The sequence below is a fragment of the Giraffa tippelskirchi genome, chromosome 1, assembly GCF_054371585.1.
Source record: "Giraffa tippelskirchi isolate mGirTip1 chromosome 1, T2T-mGirTip1v1.2.pri, whole genome shotgun sequence".
NCBI classification, from domain to species: domain Eukaryota; kingdom Metazoa; phylum Chordata; class Mammalia; order Artiodactyla; family Giraffidae; genus Giraffa; species Giraffa tippelskirchi.
In genome coordinates, this window is record NC_137275.1 from 206,858,732 (window position 1) to 206,880,142 (window position 21,411).

At 40.6% G+C, this 21,411-nt stretch overlaps 1 protein-coding gene and 1 long non-coding RNA gene across 2 annotated transcripts in view; one reads left to right on the top strand and one right to left on the bottom strand.

Moving 5' to 3' along the window:
- GRIN3A (glutamate ionotropic receptor NMDA type subunit 3A) overlaps positions 1–19,303 on the bottom strand; it is a 183,594-nt gene extending 164,291 nt beyond the window's left edge. Inside the window, exon 1 of the mRNA XM_081573222.1 lies at positions 18,605–19,303. Coding sequence (XP_081429348.1) covers positions 18,605–19,303 — 699 coding nt within the window. The remainder of the gene's footprint in view (positions 1–18,604) is intronic.
- A 97-nt stretch (positions 19,304–19,400) lies between these two features.
- The window catches only part of LOC145539505 (uncharacterized), a 59,550-nt gene continuing 57,539 nt past the window's right edge, over positions 19,401–21,411 (top strand). Inside the window, exon 1 of the long non-coding RNA XR_014077867.1 lies at positions 19,401–19,699. This is a non-coding gene — a long non-coding RNA (uncharacterized LOC145539505). The remainder of the gene's footprint in view (positions 19,700–21,411) is intronic.

Below are 21,411 nucleotides of genomic sequence, written 5' to 3' on the forward strand. Positions count from 1 at the left end.
GAATGGATTACATTCATTATCTTTTAGTACCTATTTTCCCTCTTGTTCTCTTGCTTCAGATGAGGGTGGCCACCTCTCCTGTATAATAAGCACATATTCTAGTTTTTCCAAACTGCACCTTTAAGCTGCTGTACCTGTTATGGTTACAGGCCTATGTCACTTCCTCTTTCTTAGCCAGTCATTGAGGCATTTCTAGTTAATACTTACCTACTCAAATGCATTAACATTTCTAATCCAGAAGGATGATCCTGAAGCTCTAGCAGGCCTGCAGATTATTATTATTTTTTTAAAATAAGCTGTTTTTCTTTAAAAAAATCAGCTACTGAATTCACTTGATATATAGATGTATATCAAATCATCACATTCTGTGCTTTAACTATCTTACAATGTTATATCAATCATACCTCAGTAAAGTTAAACAAAAATGAGTTAGTTGTCAACATCTAAGGACAATTTTGGGTTTCCCTTGTGGCTCAGACAGTAAAGAATCTGTGTGCAATTCAGGAGACCCAGGTTCAATCCCTGGGTCAGCAAGATCCCTGGAGAAGGGAATGGCAACCCACTCCAGTATTCTTGCCTGGAGAATTCTATGGACAGAGGAGCCTGGCTGGCTACAGTCTACTGAGGTGCAAAGAATTGGACATTACTGAGCAATTAAAACACACAAAAGGACAATTTTACATTAAAAATATCCACAGTCTGGCTTCCTTTGAAAATACAGAATATTTGGCAACATCCCATGAGTAACAGCTTGTTGGAGGTGAGTGGTGGCTGACTGCCTCCCTCAGAAAAGTTAGGCTCTATTCAGTTATCTACAATTTTTCCTATTCCCTATCATATTATTTGGGGGCTTCCTAGGTGGTGCTAGTGGTAAAGAACCCACTTGCCAAAGTAGGAGACATAAGAGATTAGGTTCAATCCCTGGGTTGAGAAGATCCCCTGGAAGAGGGCATGGCCATCCACTCCCATGGACAGAGAAGCCTGGCAGACTACCATCCATAGGGTCCCATAGAGTCAGACACAATAAGCGACTTAGTACACGTGCACCATATTATTTGGGACTGTTTTTCACATTTCCATTAACTTCCTGGCTCCTATATGACATCTGAATTTGATACCTCTGCCCCAGGTCATTGATTCTCTAATTGTGCTGTGCATAAATAATATTCACTTAGGGGAGATTCTTCAAAAAAAGAAAAAAAGTCTGGTATCAGGCCACAACACATAATTTAATGGAATTCAATGAGTCTAGAATCGAGACTTTAAAACTACTACCTACATGTGATTTTCTTTCAGGTGGCACCCAGTCAAGGTTTGAAAATCACATTAGGGGAGACTCTTAGGATAAGTGGTTCCCAAATATGATACTCAGAATCACCTGTGGACACAATCACCTGTGAAGTTTGGTTTTTGGATAGATTTGTATGCTCCAAACCCAGGGATTCTAATTTGATAAGTCTGAGAATCTATATTTTGAAAAGCTATCTGGGTGTTGCTAACACAGAGGTGGCCACCGCTCTGGGGGCTGAAAGTCTAAGGAATTACACTTAACGACAGAAAAAACAGTAAGTACAATGGGAAGCTAGGAATTTTGTTGTTGTTCAGTCACTAAGTCCTATCTGACTCTTTGCGACCCCATGGACTGCAGCGTGCCAGGCTTCCCTGTCCTTCACTATCTCCTGGAGTTTGCTCAGACTCATGTTCATTGAGAGGTGGTGCCATCCCACCATCTCATCCTCTGTCATCCCTTTCTCCTTTTGCCTTCAATCTTTCCCAGCATCAGGGTCTTTTCCAATGAATCAGCTCTTAGAATCAGGTGGCCAAAGTATTGCAGTTTCAGCTTCAGCATCAGTCCTTCCAATAAATATTCAGGGTTGATTTCCTTTAGGATTGACTGGTTTTATCTTCTTGTAGTCCAAGGGACTCTCAAGCGTCTTCTCTAGCACCACAATTTGAAAGCATCAGTTCTTCGGTGCTCAGCCTTCTTTACGGTCCGATTCTCACATCCATACATGACTACTGGACAAACTATAGCTTTGACTATGTGGACATTTGTCGGCAAAGTGATGTCTCTGCTTTTTAATATGCTGTCTAGGTTTTCATAGGTTTCCTTCCAAGGAGCAAGTGTCTTTTAATTTCATGGCTGCAGTTAGCATCTGCAGTGACCTTAGCCAGATCTGAACTTTTGTCTGATTCCCTGGTATTTTGCTTGATAAGAGATAACAGAATAAAATACAATCCCAGGCTTTCTCTCTTTTTCACTAATGATCATTTCAGGTAGCTTTATTTTTCATTAACTCTGACTTTTTCTAATTTTACAGGTAAGTCAGAAATCTTTGGCTACACAATATAGAGACATTGGCTGGGGAACAGGGGTGAGAATTTGAGAAAGCAGTGACCCAAAGCCACAAGAACAACATCACTTTTCTGTCCTCTGTGGTCTCCAGAAAACTTAAAACTGATTTGGGGGAAATGAAGGACATGAAAAGGTTAATAGGGTGAAGAAATACTTTTTCTATTTCTTATGAAATCAATTTCCTCAAGGTCTTACTCTTCCAGCTTTGTTCTACATAACATAGTAAATTCTAGGTGGTCATGAACTCTATCAATTTAGTGAATGAGAATTCTTCTTCGTAAAGTGGGACACTTCTTAGTTCACATCACCCACACTTTGACAGGTAGGGAATTTTCCACCAGTGTTACTTAGTTGTGTTACACTGGAAAGGATGGAAATGGACGACCATTGATTCAGTTTGATCAACAGTCACTGAGTATCTATTATGAGCCACTCACTGTGCTAGAAGCTTAGGGTTCAATTTAGTGGAGGAGAGAGACACATATATCAACAAATAATTATGAAGCTATGCAACCGATCTAGAAAACAAGAATGTTCAAGGTAGAAAAGTGACATAAAAGTGAAAGTAACAAACTGCAGTAGGGAGAAGACAATGCACAGGTAATATTTAAGCAAAGTTTTGAAGGCTAAATGGGCTTCCCTGGTGTCTCAGATGGTAAAGAATCTGCCTGCTATGCAGAAGATCCCTTGGAGAAGGGAATGGCTACCCACTCCCGTATTCTTGCCTGGAGAATTCTATGGACAGATGAGCCTCAATGGCTACAGTCAGTCTATGGAGTTGCAAAGAGTCAAACACGACTGAGCAACTAACACCCACTTTTGAAGGCTAAATAGCAGTTTTAGGCAGACACAAGGGGAAAGGGATTCCAAGCAGTGGGACCAGTATATGTCAAGGTTTGGAACAGCACTGTGCAGAGTGCTTGGGGTAGGGGGCGCTTAGTATCTAGAAGAAATGAGGAGAATAAGCCAGGCTTAGATGATGACAGGTCTTGAATGCCATGTGAAAGCTGCTTAGAATTCATCCTACAGGTTAGAGCTTGGTGGTGTGGGTGGTTACTGAGAGGATTTTAGGTTGCTTGGGGGGCTTGACATTAAAAAACTCTGAATCACATAGTGAGAAAGTTAATCCCTTTTCAATTAAATGCTTAATCCTTCTGCTAAATCAAGGAGAAAGCCTCGGTTTGGTGTTAGTATGTGTTTAACACTTTTCTAACACCTGGAAAATTTCCCTTTTACAAAAAGGCTCAGGCAATTCTACTTAGCTGGAATTGTTTTGTTTTCATTGTATATTTATTTTCACAATTAACTTCTCTTTATGGCAAGGGATACTGGTTTTTCATTAGTGTTATGATAAAAGATCTTTAAATTTAAAGAAAACAGTTAATTTTCAAAACAGCAATAGGTGATCATAGATACAGCGGAGACTATGAGGGCAGTACATGAATGCATAAAGTTTGGAAATAATGATATTTTGGGGAAGTAGGGAAAGGGTTCAAGCAGTTAGTGAACCACCTCTCTTCTGATAGCACCTTGGAGAATATAATGGAGAAGCCAAGAATGGAGGCAGAGAAGTCAAGAAGGGGGATCACAGAACTACTGTAGGCACAGGTGGCATAAGCCAAGGTTAACCTTTTGGTTTATTCCTGATCTTTCCTAGGGTTACATCATCACAGGAGGGGGATCCTAAGCATTTCCTGGCCTGAGCTGCGGCTATTTCTTGATGAAGATCTTCAAGTGGCTGCTGCCCAGTAAGTGTTAAAGCAGACTTGAAATGAAGGTCAGAATGAGATTTAATTATCTTCCAGTTTTCTAACCCATGATGGAATATTATTTGGAAACCGATGCGATCTCAAAACTTTTTTTTACGAATATAAGCAGGCAATCTTAGCTTTAATATTTGATTTCCAAAGTGTCTCATTCTAATCTGTGTCCTGGGTGTGGGTCTCCTATCCTGTTAGGTCCTCAAACGCTCTCCTTCCCCCTCAAGTCTAAGATAGGCAGCAGAACTATGCAAGCAGTTAGGATAAGGACATTTTTAGTCCCTGTTTGGAAGATGGGAAACCCTTCTCTTCTTTCCTCCTTCTTCAGCTGCTGCTCACCATTTAGGAGTCACCGTACGACCACACTGGGAAGATACCCTGGAGGAGGGCATGGCAACCCACCTCAGTATTCTTGCTTGGAGAAACCAAATGGATAGAGGAGCCTGACAGGCTCCAGTCCGTGGGGTTGCAAAGAGTCAGACGCGACTGAGGTGTTAGCATGCACAAACGACCAGGCTAGTTCAATGCTGGGTGATAGAACATGCGTGGGCTGTTCCTACTGCCAAGAGTACCCAGTAAGATATGTCTTGGCTTTTTCAAACTGGATTAGAATCATTTTCTCAAAGAAAAAGATGTTTCACTAAAAATGCTTCTCATCTGTTTTTAAAATTTGAATGTACAAAGTATTTTTTATCTATATTAACTCACAGAAACCCCTATCAATTCTTTAAAATAGCATGGGAGGCCCTCCATAAATACCTGTTTAATGAGTACTATTGATAATTTATAATGGAAGAAACTGAGGTTCAGGGAGGTTACCAAAGCCATTTTCAGATGCTTCTGGAGCTATAATTTGAAGACAGGTCTCCTGGTTCTCCTCCTCACTTCACATCCCCTTCATCTCAAACAAAAGAGCCTGTTACAGACAGTGTTTGGTGTCTATAGAACTACTAAAATCAGAATTTTGCTCTATTATGATCAAACAGGGTTTTGTGGTCTGGCCTGAGGTCTTAACAGCCACAGATAACATTGCTTCAGTGGAAAAATCAATTCTGAATTGTAGATTAATTCATCTGCAAATCACGACAACTTGGTGTATATCTTTCTATATAGATATATAATAGATAAGTGCTTTTTAATGTGATGATTTACATTTATCGATTTAAAAAAAATACTACATTTTAATTCTTAGAGATCTTATATTTTCTGGGCATTTGTATCTCAACAGAATGTCACAGACCAGAAAGAATTATCTTTACCTGCTTGTGGAAGCCCTTGAGGACAAGGTTTTGTAAGATTGCTGATGGTAATTGATCGGTGTTTTTCTGGTTTTAGGGGAGGCATGTCAGAATCTTGGGGGTGGGGGATGGAATGCTTTTTGAACAATATCCACAAAAACTAGAGAATCTGATATATTCCTTTAAGGCTGGTAGATTTTGGTCCAATTTTGTGAATCAATCCTGTATTAATTATTATTAAGATGTGAGTTTCACCCATCAGGAGTGTTGAGGAGTGAAAAAAGAATGATACTATTGCCATTAAAGTGTCTTTTGAGCAGTGGAGAGGCATTAGACTCAGTGCAGTGTACCTTATGTTTGCTGAATGAATGAGGCAATGAATAAATGAATGAAAGTTGCTTTGCTTTAAGAAGATTTATTTAGAAGCAGTGTGCAGAATGGTTTGGAAGAAAGGAACTAGAGATATTAGGGGGCTATTCAAGAGTATTGGTGGGAGCAGCTAGTATCTTGCGAAAATCAGAAGGAAGAATAAGGTAAGGACATGCAAAGCATACTGAGGAAGGCAACAGAATGAGATGCGAAGAAAAGGGAGAAGCTAAAGATGTTATGAGAAATATTGTTATAGGTGGGAGAGAGTACCATCTGAGGATATCTTTACATATTTTGAGTTTAAGGTAAGAATATAAAGAGAGAGATAACTGGAAATTCCAGTTAGAAATTCTTGGTGTCGCCACATGAAAAAAGAAAAATTCAGGAGTCTAAATCTTGAGAATGCAAATCTAGTTATTGCCTCACTATTTATACTTTCTTCTTTGAAACTGTGAACTTGTTAGCAAATAGTGTTATGGATGGTACTAAGGATGATCCATTTATTCAGCAAATAATTATTGCTGTGCTCATTCCTACCTCAAGGCCTTTGCACTTTTGCTCTCTTTGCTTGTAATGCCTTTCCCTCAGAAATTTGCATGGCTGACTCTTTACTTCTATCTGTGGTACAATGTTATGTCTTCAGGCAAGCCTTTGTGACTAACCATCATCATTCTCTAGTCTTTTACCCTGAGTTATTTTTATCCCTTGTACTTGCCTTTACTTAATAATACTTTATATTTATTTGTTCGTATGTCTTATTGTCTGCCTCTCTCACTAGAATATAAGTTCTTTTGAAACAGTGGCTTTACTATTGTATCTCCTGCTGTATTCTAAGGTTATATTGAGAACTTCACTTGGGAGGCTGGTCACTGCTCTTTGGAGTAAGGAAGGATGGAGGGGAAACCATTCTATGTGGGTTGAGACAACTAGACATATGGAGAATGCGGGCTAAGGGGGTATAAGGAACAAGTCAGATGATTTGATCAGAGTGATAAAGTCACAGAGAGTTCAGGCTAAGTCCTGTCATGGGAAATCAAAACCGTGTTCGGGTAGAAGTTACAGCAGGGCAGAGGAAGACAGCTGCTCTCCAGAGAGGAAGGAGGATGGAGCAGATGTGAAGTGAGAGCCCCGGGAAGAGCTTCTGGGCCCTCCAGACAGTGAAGAAGAGAGTAGCCGTCCAGCACCTTCCCAGTGACACAGCTCAGCTCTCCTCAGGCAGTTCTATTCCTTGTCATCTTTCCGTAGTTTTTCAGCATAAACCCATTATTTTCAAGCCCATGGAGTGAGTTTTCTGTTGCTTAAAACGCCAAGCCCTAGAGAGCAGTAGAAATATCCAACAGAACTTGTGTGAAGATGGAAAATGTTGTATATCTGTGCTGCCAAATATAGGAACCATTACCCACATGTGGCCACTGAGCACTTGAAATTGGTTTAGAGTGCCTGAGAAACTGACTTTTAAATTTTGTATTATTTTCACTAAACTTAAATTAATATAGGGTTAGTAGCTATCAATGGGACAGCAGAATAAAAATAGAAATATAGACCAATGGAACAAGATAGAAAGCCCAGAGATAAGCCCACACACATATGAGCACCTTATCTTTGACAGAGGAGGCAAGGATAATATAACACAGAAAAGACAGCCTCTTCAGTAAGTAGTGCTGGGAAAACTGGACAGATACATGCAAAAGAATGAAATTAGAACAGTTCCTGACACAATACACAAACATTAACTCAAAATGGATTAAAGACTTAAATATAAGGCCAGACACTATAAAGCTCTTAGAGGAAAACACAGGCAGTTACTCTCTTTGACATAAATCATAGCAAGATTCTCTCTGACCCACCTCCTAGATTAATTGAAATAAATACAAAAATACACAAATGAAACCTATTAACTTAAAAGCTTTTGCATAACAAAGGAAACTATAAACAAGTTGAAAAGACAACCTTCAGAACAGGAGAAAATAATTGCAAACAAAGCAACTGACAAAGGGTTAATCTCCAAAATATAGAAGCAGTTCATACAGCCATATATCAGAAAAATAAAAAACCCAATAAAAAAAATGGGCAGATCTAAACAGATGTTTCTCCAAAGAAGACACACAGATGGCCAATAAACCCATGAAAAGATGCTCAACATCGCTCATTATTGGAGAAATGCAATTCAAAACTACAATGAGGTATTACCTCACACCAGTCAGAATGGCCATCATCAAAATATCTACAAACAATAAATGCTGGAGAGGATGTAGAGAAAAGGAAACCTCCCTGCACTGTTGATAAGAATATAAACTGATACAACCATTATGGAAAACAGTATGGAGATTCCTTAAACTAGAAATAAATCTACCATATGACCCAGCAATTCCACTACTGGGCATATACTCTGAGAAAACCACAACTCTAAAAGACACATGTACCCCAGTGATCGTTGCAGCAGTATTTACAATAGACAGGACACGGAAGCAACCTAGATGTCCATCAGTAGATGAATGGATCAAGAAGTTGTGGTACATACACACAATGGACTATTACTTGGCCATAAAAAGAAACAGATTTAAGTCAGTTGTAGTGAGGTGGATAAACTTAGAGCCTCTTATGTAGAGTGAAGTAAGTCAGAAAGAGGAAAACAAGTATCATATATTAACTCACATATATGGAATCTAGAAAAATGGTACTGGTGAAACTAGTAGAGATGGACTTGTGGACACAGCATGGGAAGGTGAGGGTGGGACAAACTGAGAAAGTAGCACTGACATATATACAGTACCATGTGTAAAATAGATGGTTAGTGGGAAGTTGCTAAATAACACAGGGAGCCCAGCCTGGCACTCTGATGACTTAGAGGGGCGGGATGGCAGGGGGAGGAGAGGGAGGCTCAGGAGGGAAGGGATAGGTATATAATTATGACTGACTCTCATCGTTGTACAGCAGAAAGCAACACAAAATTGTAAAGCAATTTTCCACCAATTAAAAAATTTTTTAAAATTGGACAGCACAGCCCTATGGTTATTACTACAAGGGGTCAAATACAAGAAGCACAATCACTGAAAGGCAATGAAGGGGCAGAAAAAGAAAAAATGAAATAAAGAAAACCATGATGGTGTCACAGAACTCAAGCAGAGGGTGTTCCACAGCACCATATCTATAAGAATGTTAAGGAGGATGAAAGTAAAGTCCCATTAGTAGCAGTGCCATTTATCCTTTCATGGTAAAAACTTAGTCCAAACAACAGGGGTTGGTTAAACAAATCATGAAACAGCCCATTCAAAGGGCAACTATCAAGCCATTAAAAAATAGAAAAAACATTAATGATATGGGAAGATATTTATAATATATGTTAAACAATTTCATAAAATGACATGATCCCAATTTTATAACACATACATGTGTCTAGAACTCTGGGCTGTGGGTTTATGAGCAATTTTTATTTTATTCTTCGGCATTTTATTAACTTTCAGAATTATCCACAAAGAACATAATTTTTTTATAATCAGAATAAAGGAACAAATGATATGCTTAACACAATAAAATGGCTACATCTTTTCAAGCTGCATTATAAAACGAAGTGATAGTAAATACAGCTACTAAAAATAATTAGCCATCCTACATTTCTAAAGTTATTCACATTTTTCTCCAAACTCATCTAGATACATACTCTGAGGTGTGTATACTTTAAGGTATACTTTAAGGTATATGACTGCAATTATGGTGGCAGAACAGCAGAGATTGTTGGGAATTCTAAGAAGGCAAACGAAGATCTTTTCTTAGATGGACTAACCTAGATGTCCCATGGTCAAAAGACCAGGAAAAGGACTAAAAGCTTCTTGGAGTCCTTTTCTTGCCTTGAGAGGTTGGAGTCTTTTGCTTTAACTTAAAGCTATACTTTAAGGACCACTAGATGGCTCCCTGTACTTGCAACCTGGTGAAGGTACATTGGCTTAATTTAGGCTTGGATTTACCATTCATTTTCAGGTGTACACCGAAGCATTTCCTTCTGTGTATAACACACTGTATGACACTACTCAAATTAATTCCACTTATAGCATCAAAACAATAACAGCTCTCTATCTGAACCTATTAAATTCACAACACATAGAAGCAAATTCTTTGTTAAATGGAATCCCTGTTTAAGTACCTCTGGCTGGGACTGAACAAATAAAATTCCACAACTGAGCCAGATAGTAATTCTATTAGATAAAGACATGCTGAGCATTAAACTTCGTTTATGGAAATAAAAATTTTTATTTTTTACCTGGAGAGTATTCATCCAACTTTTGTTTGGCTTTGAGTTAAGGCTTTCAATAGAAAAAAAAAAAACCCAACAGATTCTATGGAGCCAAAGCCTTGGTACTGAAAGTTCAGCTAATGACCACCCCTAACTGAGGGGAGAGTAGTGCCAACCCATGTCTAAGTCATTCCTAAGAATGCTACTGAAAGATCCAGACTGAGCTATTGTTTGGAACTGTACAGGCTCAGCACTTGCAGGGCCTTGAAAATACAAAGCTAGGCTCAAATATAAAGGAAAATACCACCCTTTAATACAGAAATACCACCAACTCAGAATGTCCATGCTTCAAAAGCCATGTCAACTCTGACTTTTCAGAAATTTTTTTTTAAAAAGGTGAATTCTTTTTTTCTGTTCTTTGATTCCAATGTACAATTGGAGTGACAATAAGGCTTTCTTTACTTGTATCCAAGTGTTTCTAAAAATTCTAAAGCATTATCCTTGAGAGAATAAAATACATAAAAAAATGTTACTCAAGGATATGTGAGGACACCCATGGGGCAGTAGCACATATGCATTACTTTCATAATCAGAAAAGTGACGCACATTTTAAAAGTCCCTGAAAGCTGTAAATGCATCAAACAGTTTTGATACAGTCAGGATTCAAGCACAGTTTGTTTTATGGGTATCTTTTGTAATCCTTAGTATGTTACAGAGGTGTGTGCATGCGTGTGTGTGTGTGTGTGTGTTAGTCACTCAGTCGTGTCTGACTCTGCGACCCCATGAACTGTAGCCCACCAGGCTCCTCTGTCCGTGGGATTCTGTGGACAAGAATACTGGAGTGGGTTTACATGCCCTCCTCCAGGGAATCTCCGTGATGAGGGATTAAATCTTCTTCTATTATGTCTTCTGCATTGGTAGGCGGGTTCTTTATCATTAGCGCCACCTGGGAAGCCCATGTAACAATGCTACTGTCCCTAAACTTGGATCTAATAAATGCCGCAAGTTAGATCCATTAGTATGGAGAAAGCCTGCATGAAAAAAGGGAAACTTGTGACTCTTAAATCCACATCAAGTTGAGACTCTCCCCTTTCTAAAAACCCTCTTCTCCCCCTCCCCCCAAGAAGCCAAAACTGTCAACTGTGTCATGTTTCTACTTAAGTTTAGTTCCCGGGAGCCTGTGGGAAATTAGGGCAGCAGGTAAGGCAAGATTTGTGAATTCCTCACTGATATCAACAAATAGAAATAGAACGTTATTTTTCACCTCTGTAACTGCTCCAAAGATCCAATCATTCAGAATCGATACAAGAAAAGCAACTGGTCATCATTCACCTCATTGATGACCAAATTTACACATACCTAGCCTGAGGGTGTCCCTCAGTGAGTTGGAACTCTAAATGGGGTTTCAAAACAACAGCATCTGTTTGTTTCTTAAGCTCGGCCCACTGGAATCAGATCTCTTAAGTTTAAATATCATCTGCATACTGAAAATGCATTTAGAAGTACTCTGGAGAGAGCAAGCTAGAATATTTTAGCTCTCATTCTGATTATTTTAGTTTTCTATTAAGTTATGCCAACACTATGTGCTAAAAGAATGATCATTAGAATAAAAATACACTGTGGTGTGCTTAGAACTTTGCATACAAGATATGCAAACTTTACCATATGCAATCTTTATCGTAACTTCATGAGACAGTCATATTTTGTGGATCAAAAATTGAGGCATGGAGACATCAGGCATGTTTCTCAAGGTATGATGTCTAGAAAGCTGTAGAGCTAAGATTCAAACATAGGTCTGTGCTTCTCAAAAACCTATTCTCTTCACCTCCAGCTTGCATTTCTTCCATTTATATGTTATTATTGTCTGATCTGTAAAATAAACACTAACTGTACTGCTCATTTCTCAAAATAATTGTGAGGATAAAATTGAAAATATGGATGTAAAAGATAAATTTAAGCCTAGTCTACAATTAATTTATTACTGAAATCTATATTTTCATATTGAAGTATTGAAAGCAGCAGTGAGGAAATGTGAAGATGACTTTTTTCTCTTATTAGTATCATTATTTTTCAAAAAATATTTATTTGGCTGCACCAGGTCTCAGTTGTAGTACATGAGATCTTTAGTTGTGGCATGAGAACTTTTTAAATAAAATTTTATTTATTTATTTGGCCACACCATCATGTGGGATCTTTGTTCCCCGACCGGGGATTGAACCCATGCCCCCTGCATTGGGAGCATGGAGTCTCAGCCATGGACCACTGGGGATGTCCCTCTCTTATTATTTTTAATTGTGTAGGTAATACATACTTATTTTTAGACTAAAAGTAGCATGCATAGGGGAAAATCTGGACTTCCACCATTCACTTACAATCACATTTAACTTTTTAATAAAGTTCTAGACTTTATATTTTACAGAAGGTCACACTTTACATAAAATATATACATTTTTTATTCTGTGTCAATAAATATATCTTCATTTTGAAAGGATACATAGTACTATATTGTAAAGTTATATTATGATTCATTTAATCAAACTATATTGGATACTTAGTATAAAATATGCTTTTAACCATCAAACCTAGAAGTAGATATCACTCTATTTCATCTTTTTTTCTGCAATAAGTCAAAAGCAGTGATGGATTCTCAGATTATAGGCTGACAAATATACTAAATTAATAGGGAAATTTTAGTATTTTTTCCTCTTGGTGACCTCTCACTTTCTATAATGCAGAGCTCTTCCCATCTTTTTATGTTGCCTATACATTGTTATTTTCCTCACAAGACTGTTAAAGGGATGTTATGAGCACATTTGTGAAGGAGCCTTGAAAAGCACAAATTTTATGTAAATATATATGACTGGATTTTTTTCCCTAAATCTATGTCTCAAATGAATAACAATGAGGCATAATTCACCCTCACTAAAAGAAAAGTCATCATGCATAATTCTTTACCACTTGAATCCTTGAAGTTTTATCTCTACAGACAGAGCATCCCTGGCCAACCAGATACTAGCTTTTCATGGTCAGTTTTCTCCAACTGACACAATACCAACCCAGGTCAGTAAGATCAACCTGTTCCCTCAATTGAGGAGGAACACACTCTCCCCTGAAAGTGTCTGAACCTTTTATTTTTGGGAGAGCTGAAAGTCTAGCTTATGTAATAGGTTAGGGGAAGGTGGTTGGCTTACTCCTCGTTTACCTTTTCTCCAATACTTTGTTCTCCCATCATCCCCCATAGGAAAGACCTGAGAATGAAATAGTGGTTTAAAGATTTCCATTAGTTTGTTATTCATGCATTGACTCAAGAAGCAATGTGACAGATGCTAAGATGTTCTTCCTGCCTGCCTAGTTATAGAGATTTTGCATCCCGTTTCTAGGGTTGTACTGTTTCTTTACTCTTTTGTGTATGTGAGTGGCAGCAGCTAGACTAGGCAGGAGAAAAGAGAAAGAAGTCATTTCTACATTGCATGGTGCCACTAAAGTGTGCAATACCTTGCTATGAGAGCGCCACAGTGTTGCTTAGGGCAATGGTACTCAAAGCAGCTAGTCTGCCAACTGTTGCCTATCCAACATGAGATAAGGAGCTTGTGCCAGCATGAAGCAACCCACTGCTTTCTTTGTCAAGAAAGACTTTCCAGGAAAATAATTTCAGATGAGCCAAACTGTGCTTAGTGATGTGGCAGGAGAAGTTGGGGTAGAGAGGTTAGACCCTGTGGCCATAGTCTCGTGAGAAATCTACTATAAGTTCTCCTAGAGGAGATGTATGAGAGACCAACATTCCTGAAAAATGTTATTGGGCATCTTATTGAAGCTTCAATGGTGAAAACTAAGGCTCTAGGAACTGCATTGATGATGTGCATTGATAAAAATTTGCCATTGGTATAGAACTGGTACCTTTGGCATGTCTTCTAATCCTAGGCAAGGGGGTAGACTATTCAGGAACACAGTTGTTTGGCAGGAGGTGGGTGCTAAACCCACTTACTTTTAAGAGAAATAAAATGAGGGAGTGGGTAGAGAGTAAGGTGGAAGATGAAGACACATTACACTGTGAATCAAATCTTATTTTGATTAATAACAAGTAATGGAGAATTAGTGGTGAATTAGGACTGGGATGATTCTTACCAGATCAAAACTAACACCTCTCTACTGGTTATTTAGCTAACACTATAAATTTTTCCACAGTGCATCACTTTCTTATTTGATTCACACAACAACTCTGTCAGATTGGTAAAGTCAACCTTCTTTTGACTGACAAGCCTAGATGCTTAGAGACCAGAGGCACTTCCCTAAAATTCCATGGCCAGTAAGAGGCAGGGGTAGACTGAGTCTTCTGAGTACTATTTAATATACCTTTGAATATACTGTGCTCATTTAACCAAAATGATTGGTTAATGACTGGTGGCTCAGATGGTAAAGAATCTGCCTGCAATGCAGAAGACCTGGGTTTGATCCCTTGGTTGGAAAGATCCGTTGGAGAAGGGAATGGCTACCCACACCAATATTCTTGCCTGGAGAATTCCATGGACAGAGAAGCCTGGAGGGCTACAGTCCATGGGATTGGAAAGAGTAGGACATGACTGAGTGACTAAGACTTGCTACTTGCTATTCATGAAATACAATCCAATGGCACAAAATCCAAGGTGACTTCTGCCACACCAGAAGATAAAACAAGAAGGAATTAGACACCAAAATTGGTCTTCAGTTGATTCAATCATAAGTTAACCCTGAGATGTAACAGCCAAGGAGATCAAGGCCTAAGATTCTCTATGGACTCTTCTATGGCAGTCACAAAGAAAAGGGGGTGAGACAGATTAATTGCCCAATGAATGGTGTTTGCTAGTGTCTTCTGCTCTATTTATCTAGAAAAATAAGTGCTATAAAAATTTGCCAGATTAAAAGTAAAAACTTCCAAATTAGTCCTAGGTTTGTTTTTCAAGAGGAGCCTATAAATGATCACTGCTAAGAAAAGTTTTGCATCACTTGATGTTTAATTTGAAATCGTTTATCTTCAAGTTAGCAATAATTAGGTGCTACTATCAGCCATTCATCATGAATTGTAGAAGAATATGTTTCCCCAAGACAGAGGACAGTGCCTATGTGCAGAAAGTCAAGGAAACCTACCACAGTTGAGAGCAGATGTTTTAAAAAGAAATGTCCTTTACTTGTCCCCTCATGAGGTAGGTAAGTTATGTTGTGATATCATTGCTTTTCCCCTGTACCATACAAAAGTGGCACCTTGCTAGTCAAATTCTAATAAACAGAATTCAGTACTTAGCCCTGTATTATAAAAATGGGCCATCTAAAATACTTACATTCCCATGGGAATAAACATATATTAATTAGTTGGCATATATAGTTCATGATACACATTGTGGATGGTACATTCAATGAGAGAAGAAAATAGCAATGTAGTCTCTTTTTAATTGCATGGGTTTGAATCTAAGCCAATTATATTACTCCATTAATTCTGCCTAATGAAACTAATATGAAATTAACATGAGATACATTTTACAAATAAATGTGTATCTGTCACTACCTCAGCAAGTAAATTTTGAGGTGTTAACTTTGGAGAAACTATACAAAACTCTCCGAAGAAAAAGTAGTAGGGGGTGTGAAGAGAAAGAAATAACTGTAGGAACTTACAGTAATAAACTTAGAGTAACTTAAATGTAACTGTATCCATGTGCAGCATCATCATTTGACAGTCATAGGAACAGAATTTGGTTGGCCTCAAGTGGAGATTTGGGTGTAATAAAGTCAGAATTTTGGGGATGGAAGCATGCTTTGACCTTATCCTATGTGTAATATTGTGTTAAGCTTTTATTATGTATTGATAATACACATATGATTTCCAAAGGGGGGTAGCTAACAATCTTATTTTTAAGGGATTTCCACCCTTGAAGGAAGTTTGTTCCATCCAAGCTGATGGATCTATGTGTTTATGTTCTCAATGAATAGTATATTGAAATAAAATGACTATGCTCTTCTCAGGGGGTTGATCATTTTAGTGGTATCTCCATTCAGGAGTTGTGGCAGGATGTGATCCAAACCATTATTTATTAATTAGGTTTCATATAAAAATATTAGTAGCCCAAAAGAAACTGGGAGAAAACATTGTTGCTGCTCCTGCTCTGAAAGCAATTTTGATTTGTATGATTGTGTGGACAAGTCCACCCTCTTCTAGAATCCTTTATTTAGGCACTGGCACAGTCAACAAACTAGGTCACTGGGCAGGAGACTCTAATAAGGACAGTGGCTAATTTAAGCCAATTTTATTTAATGTGTAAAATGACTTCATCATGCTTTTATATTTAGAAAGTTAAAAAAAAATCCCATCATTATATTAGAGAAAATTCCACTTTTCAGGATAAGCCAGGGAAATATCAGTTTTTATTTTTGCTGAAAGCAGATGATGGTCATATCCTAAAATTACATATTACAGTGACTTGGCATTGAGCTGGACATTTTTAATATAGAACATTATAGAAAGATATTTAAATTATATACTAAAAGTAAGACAGGTTAGATATGTTTGAATTTAAAATACAAAGGTAAATGAAAGAAAATGTCCTCAGTTGGCCAAACTAGATTTGAGTCAAAAAAAATAATTCCCCCCTTTCAAGATGTGTGCCAGGAAAGTAACAATGACAATAGTGATTTTAAATACACTTCTGAATTGAAATACAGAAGCAAATGTGCTTGACACAGTATTTATTTTATTGTCAGCTTGTAAGGGTTGTCCCTGGAGGACTCTCTGCCTTCCAACGGTCCTAAAGCTTTGAAATTTACTGATTCTAGATGCTACTTCAGTTTCTCCGGTCTCCTTATTGAAGTGTGCTGCATACTACAAAAATTCATCAAGGAGCAGAGACAATTTCACTTCTAAGTAAGGAAAACTAATTTTGGGGGAAATTCTTGCTATTTAAGGCTCTTGGCAAACAATCTACAAATGGAAAGGAGTCTGGAGTCTGTGAGCACTGTTAGCATGTACGAAGTATTAGGTAATAAGGAAGCAATGATGAGAAGCAAGTTATGCTGACTCTTGCATTTGTTATGTCTGATTCTGCATATATATTAATAATGATACACCCCTATGGATGCAATTTCATGTTTATAACACTCTGGCTATTGGCAGCATTGTGTAACTGTGTTTTCCAAGCCTTCCCAACTGCTGCCTATAGTCATTCAGATTCAGGTGACAGAAATATTTTAGATAAAAGTTTATTAGTCTGCACTCTGCAGATCAAATCTCGACAGTTCAACATTAAACAGGAAGCTTCTGAGCAACTGCAGAAAGTAGCCTGAACCCACCCTTCCTAAGATTAAAAATATTAAGATTCATTTTTCTAGAAAAAGAAACCTTTGGTACTCTCTTCATATATTATGCATAGATTTGATCAAACTTTTCATATGTATTTGCTCTTACTCATTTTGTTTCTTATCTCTGTATATATATCAAAGTGGAAGAAGAGAGATTAGAAATACTTTTTTCCAGCTACAGTGACAGAGTAAAAATGATATATAGAGAAATTCTCCCAAGTCTGGGCCCTTTTACTAATATATCAACCAATGTGGATCAAGCCTCTAAACTTTCCTCAGTTTCTCAGTCTTTAAAATGGGACCAAAGACAATTACCTATTTGTTTCATAAATACTTTGTGCAATGCTTAATAATGCTTGATATCTTACTAAAAAATAATGCACAAAATGCAGAAAGCTCCAATTACTAAGAGGACCCTGCCTTTTTAAAAAAGATATTTATCTTACTATTAATTGTCAACAGTTAAGTTCACAAATAGCTTCCTCTATTGAAACCACACACACACATTTAACCCATAGGAAACGAAATCATTAGTCTTCTTTATTTCTAGACAATTGGTGCAGAAATGGGCTGGGAACACAACTAAAGATAGCCAGTTTCTGAACTCACATTACATAGAGAGAGGGTAGGGACAAAGACACAATCCCAAATGAGTCCTCCCATCCATTTTTCCGGTATCAGATTATGTTTTTAATGCCTTTCAATATCCAAGACTAATTACCAGACTACCTATTGCTTCTGTACTAATTGCAGATTTCATGCAGGCATTCAGAGGGAGGTGTTTTCTTTATACCATCGCCTAAAGCTCAGGGACGTCGTCCAAAGTCAGAGAGGGCAGTGCTCTTTCTGACAGTTGCTTTCAGAGTTCCTCCGGGGACTGAAAAACTCTAGCAATCTGGGCTCTTCTATGCCCATCTCCCGCGCTAGTCATTAGAACCTCGACAGCTCTCTACGCTCTTGAACTTGGGACTTCAACTTCCATCCGGTAACCACTAGGTTTCTCCCAGCTGGTCAAAACGTGAAGACTTCTTCGCTTATTCTCCCACTTTCTTCCTTCCATTTTGCTACCTCTACCCCTCATTTTATTTCCATCTGAGGTTTAATATGTTTTATTTTACTTCTACTGAGATCCTTCTACCTATAACCTACGGATATGGTCCGATCCTCAAACAATATCAAAGTTGTAAAGCTCCACGTCCCTAAGGCCTTCACTCGGGTTTTCCCTCTCTGCCCACCCCCACCCCCCCATCCTCCCCACCCCCGCCCCCGCTACCGTCCCGGCCCCTAGTGGCGTCCATCTCCACTCCAAGCGTCAGACTCCTCTCACCTGACTCTCCCGTGGAAACTCATAGCGCACGATGCTGATAACTGGAATGTGCAGGACGGAGCTGACCAAGTCGAGCTCCATCATCTCCCCCAGGCTCTGAGGGAAGGCAAGCAGCGCCGATACCCCCTGCACCACCACGGTGTGGCACACGCTCTGCAGAAAGGAGAAAGGGTCACTGCTCCACGGCGAGCTAGGGGAGGAGAAGGGCAAGAGCGGCAGATCGCCCAGGCCCGCCTCGATGGCCATCACTACTTCCAAAGACAGGTTGTAAGGCAGCAGTCCTTCTACCCGGTTCAGGTTGTCCACGGCGAAGAGGAGGGCGTCCCGAGGCCAAAGGGTCTCGGCCCTGGCGCCCTCCCCCGGCTTCCGTGCGCCCGGCGGCCCCCGGCCATGCAGGGCGCTCCCCAGCCAGCGTGCGCCTGGCGAGGGCGCCGGGGGCAGCCAAGTGCCTGGCTCAGGTTCATCTCGCTGGGCGCCTGCCCGGCTGCCGTCCGGGGTGCGGCTGGCCGCGCGGGGGGCCGTGGTCCAGGGCTGCAAGTGCACCGCGCCCACCCTCACCGCGTGTCCGATGCGCTTGAGGATCTGGCAGGGCTGCGGGTGCGAGGAGGAGCCAGGCACCCCGGCCAGAACCAGTGCGCAGGGCGGCGGCAGCAGCAGACAGACCCTGCTCAGCAGCCACCACAAACTCAGTCTCCTCATTACTGAGACCCGCAGGGAGAAAGCGCGCCCCCTCCTGCGCCCGGCTCACCCCGCTGCCGCAGCCGCCGCCTAAGGTCTCCGCCCCCAGGTCCCGCGCGCCGCTCACTCGGCTGGGCGAAGCGGTCCCAGGAGCTGGAGCGGACTCTGGGCCATCCAAGTGGGAGGCTAGCGCGCCCTCGGCAGTCTCAGAACCCGCTCCCAAGTCCCTCCGCCTCGCATCCTCTGCCCGCTCGGTCCCTGAGCGGAGCGGGGCGGGCGGCGCTGGTCACCCGCGGCTTGGGCGGCCGTTCCCTGCCCGCCCCATCCGCTGGGCGGCTCGGGCACTGCGTCCGGTCCCGCGGGGAGGCTGGGCTGAGAAGCCGAGGGGATTTCTAGGGGGCAACGGTGAGCGAGGAGGTAAGAAGCTCACTTGGATTCTTGACTCTTCTTTTTCCGCCCAGACGAGATCCACTTATTTCCTTGGCCTCGCGCCGGAGAAAGGGGTTCACACCTGGGGTGCGAGAAAGCAGCCAAATCCTCCTAGCTCCGCCGTCGGCCGCCCTCTCGCGGGCTCTCCCAGCGCTGGCTTCATTTTTCTTCTTCCCTCGCTACTTCCTTCCTTTCTTTCTTTCGTCCTCTTTCCGCCCAGTCGCCGCCGCCGCCGCCGGCTTCCTCAGAGGAGCGACGCGACTGGCCAGCAAAGGGTGGTTCTGCTCGGAGCGCAAAGTTCTCCCCGCCTCAGCCGGCGCCTCCCTGTTGCTGAGCCAGGCGCCGGCCTGTCGCTTGGCTGCGCTAAACGCACGCTGATGGTTGAGTCGCGGGTGGCGCTTCCCGCGCCCCTGACAAGTTCTCGCCCCTCCAAGCCAGGAGTCGTAGTTGGCGATATTCCTCGCGCCCTAACACGAATTCTGAATTCGGAGTGGCGCCTGAGGAATCTGAAATCCAGTGGTTCCCTGGGATAGGCTGAAAGAGGCAGTGACTTGAAGAAGCTCCTCTTCGATGTCTTTTTCACGGTTTTTCTAGCTAAAGATATTAAAGCAAGAACCACATATATATATACGTTTAATCTCCTCAGCTTCCTGCTTTTTGGCACGTGGACGTTTGACTTTTTTTTTTTTGAGGATCTCAATGTTTTGGGGTTCTCAGAATTATAACAAAATTTGAAGCAATTATGTGACCAAGATATTTAAAATATCAATACTTTGAAAGTATCCTTGCAAGCACACTCAACAGCAGATTCTGGTTTAGACCAAGAGTCCTCCAGATTATTGCTACTAGTAAGCGTTTTCATTTGTGTGGTATTGAATACAATTGAGGTCAGTGGGTTACGATTTGACCTTTTCCTCCATGACTTGACCAATCTGGAGTTGGAAGGAGCAGGTTAAGGGTAGCACTCTCGTTTCCACACACACAGTCGATTTATTTTATTTCATGCCACAGTATCATTTATGAGGAGGCTTCCCCGGTGGCTGAGATGGTAAAGAATCTATTGCAATGCAGGAGACCTGGGATCAGTCCCTGGGGGGGGAAGATCCCCTGGAGGAGGGCATAGCAACTCACTTCAGTATTCTTGCCTGGAGAATCTCATAGACAGAGGAGCCTGTGGGCTATAGTCCATGGGGTCACAAAGAGACACAACTGATGAGGAGAGTAGGCGAGATATCCATGGGGCAGAACAAACACCTGGCATCAGGAGTTCTGAATTTCAATAACACTTCCAGAGAACCATGACCTTGGCAATTTATTTTACCTAACTTTACCCTGCTATTTGGATCTGGTAAATTGTTATGCAAATACAGCTAGCTTTTAGCTCTGGAGAGTTTTTTTTTTTTTTTTAATAAATTTATTTATTTTAGTTGGGGGCTAATTACTTTACAATATTGTAGTAGTTTTTGCCATACATTGATATGAATCAGCCATGGGTTTACATGTGTTCCCCTTCCTGGACCCCCCACCCACCTCCCTCCTCATCCCATCCTTCTGGATCATCCCATTGGAGAGCTGTTTTGATTCATGAGCTACAGTTTCCATCTTGCTTTAAATCCTTGGGATGAAGAGGCTCTAGCTAAATAAAACTCTCAAGAAGCTTGCAAAGTAAATGCTGTTTTCCTCAGCACAGACTTGAAAGC